Source organism: Phascolarctos cinereus, unplaced genomic scaffold, assembly GCF_003287225.1.
Source record: "Phascolarctos cinereus isolate Bilbo 61053 unplaced genomic scaffold, phaCin_HiC Scaffold_4;HRSCAF=312, whole genome shotgun sequence".
Classification (NCBI taxonomy): Eukaryota; Metazoa; Chordata; class Mammalia; order Diprotodontia; family Phascolarctidae; genus Phascolarctos; species Phascolarctos cinereus.
Genome location: NW_027555847.1, coordinates 250,719,330 through 250,734,732, shown reverse-complemented (window position 1 = coordinate 250,734,732; position 15,403 = coordinate 250,719,330). Strand labels below are relative to the sequence as shown.

At 37.1% G+C, this 15,403-nt stretch overlaps 1 protein-coding gene across 3 annotated transcripts in view; it reads right to left on the bottom strand.

Moving 5' to 3' along the window:
- The window catches only part of NFX1 (nuclear transcription factor, X-box binding 1), a 78,266-nt gene that overhangs the window by 50,892 nt on the left and 11,971 nt on the right, over positions 1-15,403 (bottom strand). For all 3 annotated transcript variants that reach the window (XR_002320797.2, XM_020967359.2, XM_078152990.1), the window contains exons 5-9: positions 10,824-10,929; positions 6,639-6,710; positions 2,423-2,562; positions 1,160-1,259; positions 857-1,074 (exon numbers count right to left, since the gene is read on the bottom strand). Coding sequence is in view for 2 of the 3 variants with exons in the window: in XM_020967359.2 (XP_020823018.1) it covers positions 857-1,074; positions 1,160-1,259; positions 2,423-2,562; positions 6,639-6,710; positions 10,824-10,929 (636 nt within the window). In the remaining variant the exon portion in view is untranslated. The remainder of the gene's footprint in view (positions 1-856; positions 1,075-1,159; positions 1,260-2,422; positions 2,563-6,638; positions 6,711-10,823; positions 10,930-15,403) is intronic.

Genomic DNA, 15,403 nt, shown 5'->3' with positions numbered 1-15,403 from the left:
GACAAGGACTGGACCTGTGATTTCATTGCTATGGGGAAGCCCCGAGTGAGGAATCACCCTCTGCCAAAACTGATCAGCTTTTCTACAATTCAGAGTCAGAGAATTAACTAGAGAAATGTCAATTAAGTGATGGGCTCAGGGTCACACAGCCAGTGTGATCAATGGGAGTACTCAAAACCAGCTCTTTCTGGCTTCTCTGTCCACTATACCACACATAACATTTTACACAGTGTCTCAGAGAACACCCATCAACAGGACTGAAATGGCATCAATAAAATTTATTACCAGTGATGTGCCATGAACTCTCAAACTTTGATCTTTTCCAATATGGCATGTCTCATTATCTCTATGAGACCCAGTATCTCTTATCTATCTTTTCTATGATTTACAAAACAGTGACTATATCAATCTCACCTCCAAGGATCTTTTTTACAATGTGTCTGCTGGAAGCAGAATAGCCATAGTTCAACTCTATCTGGGATTTAGATTTGTTTACAAGATATCCACAGCCATTTTGCCCAAGGTTAAATATAATCTTCTAAAACACTGATTATCCAAGGAATCTTGAGGTCTTATACTCAGAAGAGCTTATAACAATGGAGTATGCTGAGAGAAATTATAGCTCCACCTGGAACATTATCATAGCACAATTACTCAATTTTATAAGTAATTATTTGGGAAATTATTTAAGTAAATGGGATACAATTTAGAGAGCTGTGTGTGTTTGGAAAGAAAATGGTACCTTGACAATTTCTTTCAAATACTTATAGAAACATCCATCTACTAAAATGTGATATTCCACATGGATCTTTCACATTGCCAACACATTTAAAGATAATGAATTTCATTTAGTTACCAAAGGAGCCACACGACAGAGGTTTGCCACATATTTTCCCACATGATGGTATAGGATCCAAACATGTTTTACGTTCAACACATCCAAGTTCTAGTAATTTGCTAAGAGGAGTCTGACCACAAGGGCAAGTTTGCACTAATTGTGGAAGTCGTGGACACAGTTGGCAGGCCTGAGGGTGGCATAATTGTGAACATGTATGGTTCCCACATTTCAATTTCCTGTTAAGAAAAACAATAGAATATTACATGACTATTAATAACATACAATTTTACTGCTTATATTTATGATTAAATAAAGCCTTACTTGCCACATATCTTTAAACAGCTGAAGTCTCCAAATTCATCAGACTGTCCAACATTGGTTCCACATAATACATCTTGGGAAGTGACCCCACAGTAGCACACTTTAACAAAATAATTTCAAAAATAAGTTTCAACACGATAAACACAACAAAAACAATTTTTTGAAAAGGAGACGTAGAAAATCTTAAGCTACCCAGAAAAACACAAAAAATATTTATTGGTGTTTCGTTACAGTAGAACCTACAAAGATTTTGGTATAAGACAAGTCCATCTTAGTCCCTGGTGGTTAAGGAGTTCATAACTGAAAATACACTCTAAATTGCAGAGAAGGGACATTGGTAGAGAAAGATCCTTATTGGTAACTTCTTACAATGACAGCCTCATTAAAAAAAAGATTACTGGCAATACTAAATGAATCATGTTAGATAACACTTTCATCAATAACAACATTCTCAAAGATAGCATTATAGTAAGAGGCCAACACATCTCTATAAAATTAAAAGTTCTAATCATGTTACTGCAGTGATAAATACACTAAAGCATTCTGATATAAAATCTTATTCATTTATTTTTCACTATCTCAGAATTTTAGATAGTCACATGTGAATTTCCAATGAATAAAATAAAAGTATTGCTTCTATAATGTTATAACATGAATCCAGTCTAAATTATTACTTTTTTAATGCTAAAGGCTCAAGAAATTCAGGGCTCAGTTTCCTGCACCTAGCAATTAATTTTTTTCATGTTAAAGGACTTATGCTCCTGCTAACACTGCAATACTATATAGCAATATTATATAAAGCTATATGATTCATCTGTTCCATCAATTTATCTACCTTTTCAATCTAGCTGCCTTGGCAAAAACAAAGCAAAACAAAACAAACAAAAAAAACCCATGAACCTGACAAGTTCTGTTAGCTAAATATTTATGTTTTAAAAATTTCAATATGCAAATCTGTAATGACAGCTTACATGTCTTTTAAAGAAAAGAAATGTGGCTATTAGGACCTTTAGAACTTTAAAAAAAACTTCTAATTTCATTCTTTGTGTTTACTAAAGAAAAAAGGCAGATGCTATTAGATTAAGAATATCATAAAAACAAGTCATAAATAGCACTCTCAGGATAAATAAGCCTTCGTTCTGTTTTGTAATCCTTATAAATTTTGACAGAAAGTAATGGAAAAATCTTAACAATAGAACAACAATCATGTGGCATTCTCAGAAAATTACACGATAATGAAATAGTAAGAGAATAAAAACTTACCTTGACGTACTACAAGATGGCATGGTTGGCATTCACCAGCATGGCAAAGTTCGGCACAGTTGTGCTTACCACAATTCAGAATATTGCCACACACATTAGAACAGTGAATTGAGTTGGACTGACCACAGCGAACTGAATGACTGGACATAAAAAATATCACTTTAGCAAATATGTCACTTCCAATTAATACTACTTAAAAATTACAAAGACTATAATCCAAGTGAACATGACATAACATTTACCAAAAATCTTAGAGTTCTCTTCCTAATCCTATCTGTAGCATCCTAATGTTTCTCCATTTCTCTCCTTTCCACCTCACCCTATAATTTCTAAATATTCAACTTGAAAGATCAGTAGATCACAGAAAACTGAAAGGGACCTGAGAGTTCATCAACTTGAAGACTGAGAAATCATAAGTGACATGCCCAAAGCCACAGGGCTAATAAATAACAGAACCAGACAATGACTCAGGGCCTCTGATAGCTAACATGGCACGTTTTCCCCACACCCCCAGCTATCTCTTGTGAACTTATACAATATGTATTTCTCTAAAATGTAATTTACCGAACTTATTGTGCTCACAAAATTATACCCTTCCCTATGCTTGACGGTAACCATGGTAATGCAGCATCCCAACGCGTGAAAGCAACTAGGATGTAGAAGGTAGCCAACAAGTAGACTAGGTAGACACCTGCTGCCTTAGTTTTCAAGGCGAGCTGTGAGGAGTGTGAATCATGGAACATCAGGATCCGGAGTCTTAAAGTTGCAGGTGACCCAAGGGTCCCCCATTATGGGGGAAACCAGACAGCAGCCCATTCTAACAAGGACATGTGTGTGAAAAGTGCCCTAAAATAAGTCAAGGACATGTATAAGTACAAAAGGTGGTTGGCTAGTCATATAGCAATAATGAAAAGCACCAAATGGACAGCCTGAGGGGTTCTCCTAAGACATTAAGAGAACCAGGATGTTGGGTGATTCTCTTTTGGAAGATTATAGAATATGGATGAGAAGCCCAGACAAGTTATGAAGGATATGATTAGCTCTGGTTAAGGGAGGCCCACTCTGCCTAAGGCACATCCATGCAAGTCCTAGTTTAGAAGATGATTGGGAGCAGGCATCCCACACATTTACAATGCCTGCACTGCAGCAAGGCATCTCACAAGTCTTTTATATAATCATAGGCACAGGTAAGAAATGTGAGTGGAACAAAGGTGAAAATGATTGATTTGTAATTATTAAAGGACTGATGTCCATCTGGACACGAGGTTTCTAGTGACCACAACATAAGATGCTATTCTTGGCCATGTTTAATCAATGAAGGCATTGACTACATACTTTTCCAATTAAATAATGTCTGGAAAATGGAAGGGATAACTGTACTATACTATACTATGAAAGAAACAGAATATCTCTAAACTTTAAAAAAAAAAGTTTCTTTCCTTAGGTTAAAAAAAAAAACCAACAACTAAAAAAACACAAGGTAGGGGACATGTAAGTAGAAAGCTGTTTATATACAAAAGACAATGTATGTATGTTATTGTTGTTGTTGTTGACTTGAAAGCAACCTAAAAAAGTCAGCAGTGTGAAGTATCTGCTAAAAGGGATAATGAGGTTGCATTGATGGTATATTATCCACAAAAAGGAAAGTAAGAGTACCACTGGTTAAACTACATTTATAGTATTATTTTTCAGTCCTGGAAGCTATTATAGCAGGCATGCTGATAAACTGTAAGAGTGTCTGGGAGACCCATAAGGATAGTAAGGGGCTTAAAACCATGCCACATAAGGAATGGTTGTGGAATTAGGAATGCTAAGCCTGAAGAAGAGAAGCCTTAGGGGAAATTTAATAGCTGACCTCCAATATCTGAATATGGAAAGGTGACTTAATTTCTTTGGCTCTAGAAAAATGAACTTGGACCAATATGTAGAAATTACAAGGAAGCAGATTTCAGCTCAATATAAGGTAGAGCTCCCTAAGAATTAGAGTTGTCAGAAAAAGATATGCATTTCTTCATAAACACATGCCCCCACCAATGGAGGTGTTTAAGTAGAAGCCGGACAACTTGGCAAAGATGCTGTAATGTAGAGTTGCTAAGAGATAGATTACTTAAATCCAAATGCCTCTTCCAATTATGGGATTTTCTTATTCTTCAGAGAAGTAAAGAGTCCTCTTATAAAACAGTAACAACTTCCTAATCAATCTGTTTCACATGTTTGGATTTTTGTGTATCAAGTTTGCTCAAATTAAGTCACATGTATTTAAAATATCTTGTGCGAAGGTACAAAGGCAGTGTGGTGTAGTGAACAGAGAAGTCCCAGAGAAGACCTGGATTCAAGTCTGGCCTCTGACATACTGTCTGAGTGACCCTAGGCAAGTCAATTAACCTCTCAGTGCATGATTCTCTTAAGACTGTAGGTTGCATAGGAGGTACTTACCTGTATTGCTACAGGGGATTTCCATATGCAGGAATTCCCTGCATCAATGAAAGCACACGTCAAACCCTGTTCCCTATCACCCTCTGGGAAGGGTGCCTTGTAGTAAACTGTTCCTTTAGCCAGTCCAAATTCTTCAAGGCTCACAGAACATAGGTCCACAACTTGTGGTAGCTACTCTATTTGTACATTGATAGCAACTCATCCATACTCAGGATTTTGGTTAGTCAAAGTTTCTTTGGGATACATAAACTTTGAGAAAACTGGGCCAATGAAAGAGACAGGCTGGTGAGTGCCAATTATCTGGATGTTGCTTGCATGAACTATTCTACAGACTGCACAGATATTTTAGCTCTTATATTTTCAATTCTATTACTGGCATGCCATCTTCACAGTACTATCTAACCTCCCTTGTGAACTATCTGTGATTTCCCCTTTTGTAAAGAATTCCCTCTTTAACATAACATGTCAGGATGTTATGTCATGTAATACTTACGTAATGTTTCTATGATATGACATGACATAACATATACGTCTTAGGAGGATGCCTGAGATCTGCAGAGGTTAAGTGACTCACCTAGCTTCAAAGCTAGAGAATATAAGTGCTCAGGATGACTATTCAAAGGTTTAATTATTCTTTTACTTCTTATGAATTTGAACAATATATACGCACCCTCAACAAAGTCATTAAGGATACATATTCTTATAGACCTCAAAGATACATTCAATTAAATCTGTTACAGAGATCGCTGGATTAAACTTATTTAGACCAGGATCCTCTACTGAATAAAAAGTAAACTGTCTTTTGAATGTGCTGGAAGTCATTCAGGCCTTCACTTAATAATGCGCCTTATAGCTAATATCTGTCAACTGCTTCATTTCTACTGATGAGAAAAAAACCCAGCAAACTGTTCCTGTGTCCATGTCTTTGTTACAATCAACTGATGGTTGATTAGCGATAACATATCTTCATAAAAAAAGAACTGGATTTGGACTTGGAACAGCTGAGATTGAGACCAAGCTCTGCCATTTACTTATACAAGCCACTTATCTGAGTCTATTTCTTCATCTGCAAAATGCAGATAATAATTGTACTGCTCACCCATAGGACTGCTGAGTCAGATAATACAATCAGAAAATGTCATGTAAATATGAGTTATGAACACAGAAAAATGATCTTTCATCCTGGCCATATTTCATTCTCAAGGCAATTCCCACTGGTATTTTTTTTAAACACTGAGGACGTTTTAAAAATTATTACAAATAAACAGTAGGCAGTATGGTCTTGGAGAAAAAGTATAGTACTTGAAGTCAGGAAGATCAGAGTTGAAATCCTCCTCGTCACTTGACAGCTAGGGACAAGCCACATAACGTCTCTGAGCCTCCAGTGAGGTATTCTCAGGTTACAGGTGCAGTGTTGGAGGCAATTCCCAAGCCAAAAGTTCCTATACCTACAAAATCACAGCCCCTACACATACTCAAGTGATTTGTGAATAAGAGTGTCAAAACAGATAAAAACAGACCAATTTACTGACTGTGCATGGATCCTGTGGGCATATTTATCCACATATTTTTGCTGACTTAGTGAAACAGTGCTCAAAACATCCTAGAAAACCCAATGTACTTTGCTGCTATAAAAATTAGAATAAAACAAATAAGCAATTTATACTTTATGAACAGACTGCTTTCATGACCTATTATATTTTACAATATAGCTTAAATTCACAAGAAGAGATTAACATGAAAATAATTTTTCTTCTATAAAGCAAAATTCTAATCTCACCTTGTTCGTCCACATTCACATGTCTTAGTCATAAAGGCAGGGCACGATGGGCAAGGTCCTGGATGGCAAAGACTTAAAGAGAAATACTTCAATGAACAAAGGATTATTTTCATAGTTAATTCACTAGCAACCCCCATAAATTCTATTATAAAAGAGTGATACAGCAAATCATATTTACTATTTAAAGTATCCAATCAGAATTTGTCTACTCTTGATTCCTGTTTAAACAAGAAATACACCATCAATATCACAGAGATCCATGATCATAAAAACACTTTCCCAGACTTCCAGTGATCACTGAAGCTCTTTAGGCTGCTCAGAGTTAGGCCCATTTTATACAACACAAAATCTCTTACGGGCCACTTACTCAACTAGGAAGTGAAGAGAAGACCCAACAGATGAGTTGTTAACAAGGATTCAAAGACCAAAAAAAGGGAATAATAGTTGGGTGACAATACAAGTCATAGTGGGAGAAAAGGACTCAAGGGAAGAGAAAGAGGCTAATTTTGTGCTACAATGCCAAAATTTTGACCTCTGGCTTTACTATTTTACATATGAGATATGATATTAAGATAATGAGTGATTTTTAAAATTAATATGCCCAAAGTTGCATATTCAAAGAAGCACTATCTCCTTCAAAGTAGGAACCACCAAGAGGTTACCTGTGTATTACAATTATTCAAAATATTATTTTTGGAATTGATCTTGGCATATTTTTCTGAATATCCTCCACCTGGGAAAACATTTGTCCTCTAAGGCTGGCTTTGATTTTTATAAATAGACCAAAGGAGCCAAGTCTGTCTAATAGAGTCATCAAGTTGGGTGTACCCTTTTTTTGATTAAAAAATATGATGTGAAAAAATAATTCACTGATGCCAAACAAAGCCAAAACTTCAGAAGATAAAGACAGATTTGGGAAGTGAACAGTTGACTAAGAAGCTGGTGCCTGAATGTGGGACTTGTTCTACAGCAGTGGTTGTTAAGCTTTTTTGTGTCACGGACCCCTCTGACAGTCTGGTGATGCCTATCGTCTCCTTCTCAGAATAGCATTTTTAAATGCATAATATGGAATAAATAGGATTACAGAGAAAACTAATTATACTGAAATATAGTCACCAAAATTTTTTTCTCCAAAAACTTTACAAGACCTAGGTTAGGAACTCCTGTTCCAGACGAATATAGAAATGGCAGCCTTCTGGCTAAAGATGAAGTATACCTAAAAATATAATTGCCTGTTATCTTGAAAATCTAATTAAAAGGGCTTTAAACTAAAAAGGAAGGAGGAGAGAAAAAGCTTCCCACATATATCCAAGTCAGATACCATAGAGACTGGCTACAATGTAAGAAGAATACCAATATAGATTCCCCAGAAGTTCACAGGAAACAAATCCAAGAAAAGAAACAAAAATAAAACCCATGTCGATATACAAAACTCACAAAGTCTGAGTAACAAACAAGACAAACTAAAAATCCTGATGATGGGAAGCAAGTTTGATCGCACAGCTACCTCTGAGACTTTCTGGGATAGGACTCATCACTGGAGAGTATCCCTTTTTCCAACAAAACAAGGTAGGTAAAAAGGAAGAGTAGCAGCATTGTGTATTAAGATGACAAATTAATGTGAGGGAATCTAAGAAAAAGAAGGGGGAAGCAAGGTGGAAAATATTTGGCAGATAAAAGCTGTAGAAAGAAAAGTAATAGTTATCAGAGCATATTGATAGTATGATAAAAGAAGAAAAAGATGAAGAATATACGGAATAGATTACAAGACTGGTACAGAATAAACGGGACTTTTAACTATCCAGAAAAATGCTGGTGCGCCTTGTCTAAAGTACAAAAGCAAATAATTTTTTTCATTTGCTTTACTAATACTTCCTTCCTTTAAAAGGCAAAGGAACCACTGAAGTGAAGTTCTAAATTAGATTCTTATCAATAAGGATGAATCAGATGCTGTGTTGGAAACGGTGAGAGCCTGAGATGATAGTGGCCACTCCATTTTAGAATTAGTAAGAATGGACCAAGTTAGTCATAGACTGACACGCAACCTAAATTTTAGGAAAGCAGATTTCAAAGGTTATAGAAAAATAGGGTAGCACGCAATGAACTAAAATTCTATGAGGGGAGATCATCCCAGGAAGGAAAGGAAACTCTTAAGAATGACATCATTAAAACACAAAGATAAACAATTCCCATGAGAAAAAAGGGGCAGCTCTCTAAAGAGAATGAAGTCTACACATGGGGAACTAACCAACCAATTTAGATTTTTGAAAGACATACAGAGGGTGAGAGTCAGGAGGATAAAGACATTAGGGTGGCACTGTTCCATAATAAGAGATTCAGGAATGCTGAAGTCTACAATGACTTGGAGATTTACTGGTGGGGGAAGATAAGGAAAAAGGTTCTTCAGAAAAGCTTCCTGGGGGCAGCTAGGTGGCGCAGTGGATAGAGCACCAGCCCTGAAGTCAGGAGGACCTGAGTTCAAATCCGGCCTCAGACACATAACACTCACTAGCTGTGTGACCCTGGGTAAGTCACTGAACCCCATTGCCTAGCCTCCCCCCCACCACCAAAAAAAAACTTCCTGAAGGAATAAAGAAGAATTGAAGCAGAGACAGTAAGTAGTACTGCTCACTGGAGAGGAGATGATGGAAAAAATGGATGGAACAGAAAAAAAGAGAAGCTGCCCAATTCTTACTTTGCTTCTGTTTTCTCTGCCAAGGAGAATGACCTTTGCAATGTAAAGAGAACAAAAATGTCTAATACAGAGTTGATAACCAAGATGGGTAAGGAGAGAAACAGAAAACGGCCCTGATGAAGTCACAATCCCAGGACCAGAAAACAACATCTCCAAGTTCTTAAAGTCCTTGCAGATGTGACCACTGAGCCAATGTAATCATGGAGCCACTTGGGGTGATCTTTCAAAGATCCTGGAGGATGAGGGCAGACTTCTAGTAAAGATGAAGGCAGGAAGGTTAACAAACAAGCCCATTTCCCTTAAGAACCAAAATACTCCAGCATAAATTTAAGAGGGTGCCAGATCAAACAATGATAAATAAAACCACAGAGAAACACTAGCAATCTCCATTTAGCCCAGAAATGCTCATGGGCCTCAAACTACTGCAATCTCTAGTAGAAAGTCTGAAGTGAATGGGAGCTTAGTGTCCACCTGTCAGAAACCCAGCAGGAGACAAAGCCAATTCTCAATGGGAGTCTGAGACAAACAGAACAGAAGAACTTAATCAACAAGCACATACTGAATGCCTATTTGCCAGGCCCTGTGCCTAGGCCCCGGGATGCAAGGAAAAAGAATGAAATAATCCCTACTCAAAAGCAGCTCATGCTGGGAAGGGCAGTGATAGAAGCTTTTGTCTGAAACCAGAGCCATTTCTGATACTGGGTGACTGAAGCAAGGGATCAAGAAGACCAGTGGGCCAGACATGCTCATCAGTCCTCCAAGAGACCTGAAACCAGCTAGGAGTCCAGTATGCAGTACTGGACCTGAGAACTGCATTAGGAGAGAAACCAAACTTCCAGCTGGTGACTGTATAGCAGACGAAGACAGGGCAGGGGCTAGTGTGATAAGACCACAGAACGTGAAGGCAGAAGACAGGTAGGGAGGTAAGTGGTACCTAGGTCTCTAGAACCAGCCACTCCCTTCCAACATTGTGGCAGGGCAGTCACAGAAGCATCTGGACTGCAGAAGGGATAATACCAAGGCCTAGCAACTCTATCATCCAAGCATGTAAGAGGGGCCAAAATCCACCCTGCCCTAGAACAAAGTCCCAATTCAGGAACCAAGGCTGGAGATGAGTTAATTGGAGAAAATGTCAACTACCAAAAAGGAAAATTGTGATAAGAAAAGCCTAAGAGGTAAACAAAGAAGAGAGTAAGTCCACAATTAATACAAGTACAGCCTCAGAAGACAGATTATCCTGGCTCTAGGGACTCTATGTGGCTGGAAGAAATACAGCAAAATAATGAGAGTAGTACTGCTGGAAAAGGGCAAATGTCCTGATTTAAAAAAAAAAAGTGTCTGCAAGCCAAAAGTCATTTAGCTTGATTTTACTTAGCAGAAGCAGATTTCCATTTCCTCCACCAATTAAGTATTAATAAGACGCAAGGATCTAAGATTAACAACCACAAATACTCCTTAATATTCTTTAGATTTCTATAATATAAACTTACAGGTTACATGAATGTGGACAGTCCTGGCCAGGTTGTTTCCTTCTACAAACTTCACCACAACTATGTGGTATTTCATTTCTGTTCCATTCAGGATTCTTTACTTTACCTAAAACACATCATAACAGATCATAAAATAAATTGTAGAAACTTAAACTTTTTCATTTTTAAAATTACAAAGCAGTTATGGAAACAACATAAAGCATCAGTATTGGCTTTCACTGATGAAAAAATTTTGCATTTAAAATTCAAAAACAGATCAATGTAATTATAGTCATCAAATAAAGTCCCTTCACCAGCTGAAGATGTATTTGTTCATGCAACAGCCATCTCTGAATGATGGTTACATTTTATTTTAAAACTTAAAATAATGTTTAATTTGTACTTTTTTACCTCCCACATCCTTCTCATACCAGTCTTATCTAACCTAGGATTATAAATCTAGAGTTAGAAAGGTTCTCAGAGGCCACAGAGCCCAATCCTTCCCCAGAATTTTACAGATAAAGAAACAGAGGCCTAGTGACTTGGCCAAGGTTACACAGGTACTAAGCATCAGATGAGGGATCTACATTGAAGTGGTCTGACTCTATAGCAAATGCTCTTTCCACTGCAACATGCTTCTTAAAAAAAAAGAGTACTATGAGGACATGTGTCACAGAAGGAAGAAAGGTACAAGCTTTTCGGGAATTAAATATCTGAGTAAGGAGAAGCAGAAAAACAGAATACAGGGAAAGGAAATACACCCTCCTTGAAAATCAGATCACTTTAGGGACTGAAAAACTGGAAAAATCAAAATTTTCTCACATGAAAGTAGCATGTCAGATGAATAGAGCTTATTTACAGTTCAACTCATCAAATATTTGCTGAGCAAATAATGTACTAGTCAATGTCAAGGAGATGAAAATCTACACAATTCTTGTTTGGAATAGATGACCCTTACCTTGTAATCTCATCAGCTTAGTTCAGAACCAGTTTTTCTTGATGAGGATTACTACAGTAGTACTCCAGAATCTCCTGAACCCCCCCTCCAGTCTCTCTCTGCTCCAAACTTAGGTGCACAATGTTGCCAGGTAGATCTTCCTAAAGCATTAATGTGATTTTTATTCCCTTTTTCAAAAGTCTTCAATGGATCTCCACTGTTAATAGAGCAGAGCTTCCTAATCTGGGGTCTATGAATTTGTTTTTAAAAATATTTTTATAATTGTGTTTCAATAATCCTATGTATTTTATACATGCAAAAACATAATTCTGGGAAGAGGTTCATAACCTTTAACAAACTGTCAAAGGCATCTACGATACAGAAAAGATTAAGAACCCCTGGTATAAAACTAGAACTGGAGTCAGAAGAGACTTGCATTCAAATCATGCCTATACAACTCAGTAGTAGTAGTAGTGGTGGCGGTGGTTGTGGTGGTAGTAGTAGTAGTAGTAGTAGTAGTAGTAGTAGTAGTAGTAAATGTATGAGTGTGATTGTGGGCAAATCATGTGTCCTCTGTGAGCCTCAGTTTCCTCATCTATAAAATGGGTACTTAACTCACAGGTTACTGTAAGGATCAAGTATATAAAGTGCAATTATTTCTGTCATAGATAAATGTGAAGTCTTAAAATTGGGTTGAAAAATTCAACTTCACAAATCTAAGATAAAGGCCAGGCTAGATAGCAATCCATGTGAAAAACAGCTGGGATTTCAATGGACTGCAAAATTCAAAAGAAGTCTATATGGCAGACAAAAAGGTTAATGAGATCTTAAACTGTATTGAAAGGTGTACCATACACAAGTGGGAATGGGAAAGTCCTGCTACACTCTGCCCTGACCAGATTATATCTGGAATACTGGGTTTAGTTCAGGGTCTCATTTTAGGAAGGACACTAAGAAGCTGGTACGCATCCAGAGGCAAATGACTGGAATGAAGAGCCAAGAAATTATGCTGGATGAGGATGAGTTGAGGGAATTGAAGATTTTAGTCTGGTAGAAAGTTGGGATAAGTAAGTGGAAAGACTTACACAAACTGATGCAAAGTGAAGTGCGCAGAACCAGAACACTGTACTCACAGTAAGAGCAACATTGTGCGATGATCAACTGTGAATGACTTAGTTCTTCTCAGCAATACAGTGATCCAAGACAACTCCAAAGGACTCATGATGAAAAATACTATCTACCTCCAGAGAAAGAACTAAGGGAGTCTGAATACAGACTGAAACACGCTATTTTTCATTTTCGTGTGTGCATGTGTGTGTGTGTGTGTGTGTGTGTGTGTGTGTGTGTGTGTTCTTTTGGGTCTATATCTTCTTTCACAACATGATTAATATGGTAATATGTTTTACATGAGTGAACATGTATAAACTTTATCAAAATGCTTATTCTCCAAGGTAGCGGGGAGGTGAGAGAGGGAAAAAAATGAATGTTAAAAATTGTCTTTACATGTAGTTGGGGGAAAAAAATAAAATAAAAAAAAGAAAGTTGGGATAAAACAGAAGACGGATAAAGCAAAAGAAAGAAGATAGTGATGCAATAAAGAAAACTGTATCAATGAAACATTTTTTAAAAAAAGAGAAGGAAGTTCAGAAAAGGATACAGACAAGCAAAGCAGTATTGATATTACCATGTCCAGTTTATACATACTTTAAACAAAACTAGCTATCATAAAGATTCATAATTTTGTATGTGACCCCTTTTTGTTGGTCTTATTTGTATACAGAAATATATGTGTTTATCAAAATCATTTTAAAAAAAGAAAGTTTCAAAATGGAATTAAACTTTTGAGAAGTGACCCAATGAAAAAATCATGAGGAAGACTAATCTGTTAGTAGCGTGTATGAAAAGAAGCAGTGTAATGGGAAATAAGGCTGAAAAGATACCATCATTCTCCTAGGCAAAAAAATTAAAAGGAAATGCTGGTTTGGTGGGAGTAATAAGAGAGAGGCACAAAGAAGAAGACAATAAATTTGGTTTTAAACATGCTGAGGTTGAATTTCTAGTGGGGAATGCAAATGAAGCAGTCTAGCACAAAGATAATCAGTCAGAGGCAAGCTGAGAACAAGGTCGAGTAATGGGATTGGAAGTCAAAGGAGGAAAGGTTTTTATGAAGTGGTCTCTAGTATCAAGTATTACAGAAAAGTCAAGGATAAAACTGGAAAAAGAGGCCAACTGGAAATTAAGTGAGCTATGAAAAAGCAGTTTCAACAGAATGAACAGAGGAGAAGCCAAATTATAAGGAGTTGATGGTGACGTAGTAGAGGCAACATTCTTGAAAGCTTGGACATGAAATGGCATGGTAAGCTCATGGCATAGGAAGTTTTTAAGAGTGACCTGAAGATGTGTGTGGGCAGAAATCAAAGGAGAATGAACATCTTTAAAAAAAAAAAAGAAAGAAAGAAAAGGGTGGGCTTTATTCCCTTAGGAAAATCCAGGCAAGAGATAAAAGAGCCCTAAGGCACTATTCAGTGGCAAGGTGACCTGGGGGAAGATCCTAAAGGTGATAGACCTATCTCCTGAACATATTCTACAAACATATTCTAGGGACTTAGTCTAATTTGGGTTGAGAAACTTCTCTTTTTAAATTTCTAGGAGCCAAGGCTATTAGGTATTCACAGCTATGAATTACAGTAGTCAATTAGATTGCTATTACAATAAGTATCAACACATTTTTACTCTAATGTATATTAAGTATTAGTTTGCTATGTAGCCTAGGTTTCTGTATTTACTTGCATTTCTGTCTGGACCATAACCTGACATGGAACAGATTCAAAATGAATCTTCTTTCCCAGAGTGATTCCTCCTTTCCGCTTTGCCATGAGTCACTGGAGCACTTCCACTTCCTTCTTTTAAACTTCCATAGATTCTGTTCCATCCCCTCCATTCTCCCAAACCTAGTACCAGCTCATGCCTAGATTACCAGCCTTTTAACAATCTCCTTGCTTGCCAACTTATTTAAACATCACCGCCAAATTAATCTTAAATAGCCATAGGTCTTATCATGTCCCTTTACTATCTGAAACTTTCAAGTGCTCTTCTTTACTAGTATATTCAGTATAAACTTGTCAGACCTGGTATTCAAGGTCTTGGACATCCACAGCCCATATATCCAGTTTCATCTCCTCCTACTATAGTCCTAACTCCTATTATAAATGCTCCAATCACATCAAGCTTCTTGCTATTCCCCAAATGTGCCTCAAGTTTTCCTATTTTGGCACCTTTGTTCATGCCAAATTTCAGCCCATTCTTCACAGTCCTGCTCAAATGTTACCTCCTTCACAAAGCTTTCCCTGACCATCCCAGGTAGAAGTGATATTTTACATCTAGTACCTCTTTAATCACTTGCAAACAACTGCAATTCAAGGCAGCATGATGTGTCCTATCTCCTATACAATATTTTATGTCCCTTGTGCTTACTACATAGTAGTTGCTCAGTAAATGTTTGTTAAATAAATTTTCAGGAAAGAAGAAAGAAGGTAAGGTCAAGTATAAGCAAAATAGTAAAGTACCTCATGTTACTTCCTTCGCTTCCAAATAGGTTTTATATGTAAAAAGCTACATCAAGATGGTAGCTGAAACCATGAGAGTGAATGAGGTTGTCAAGGGA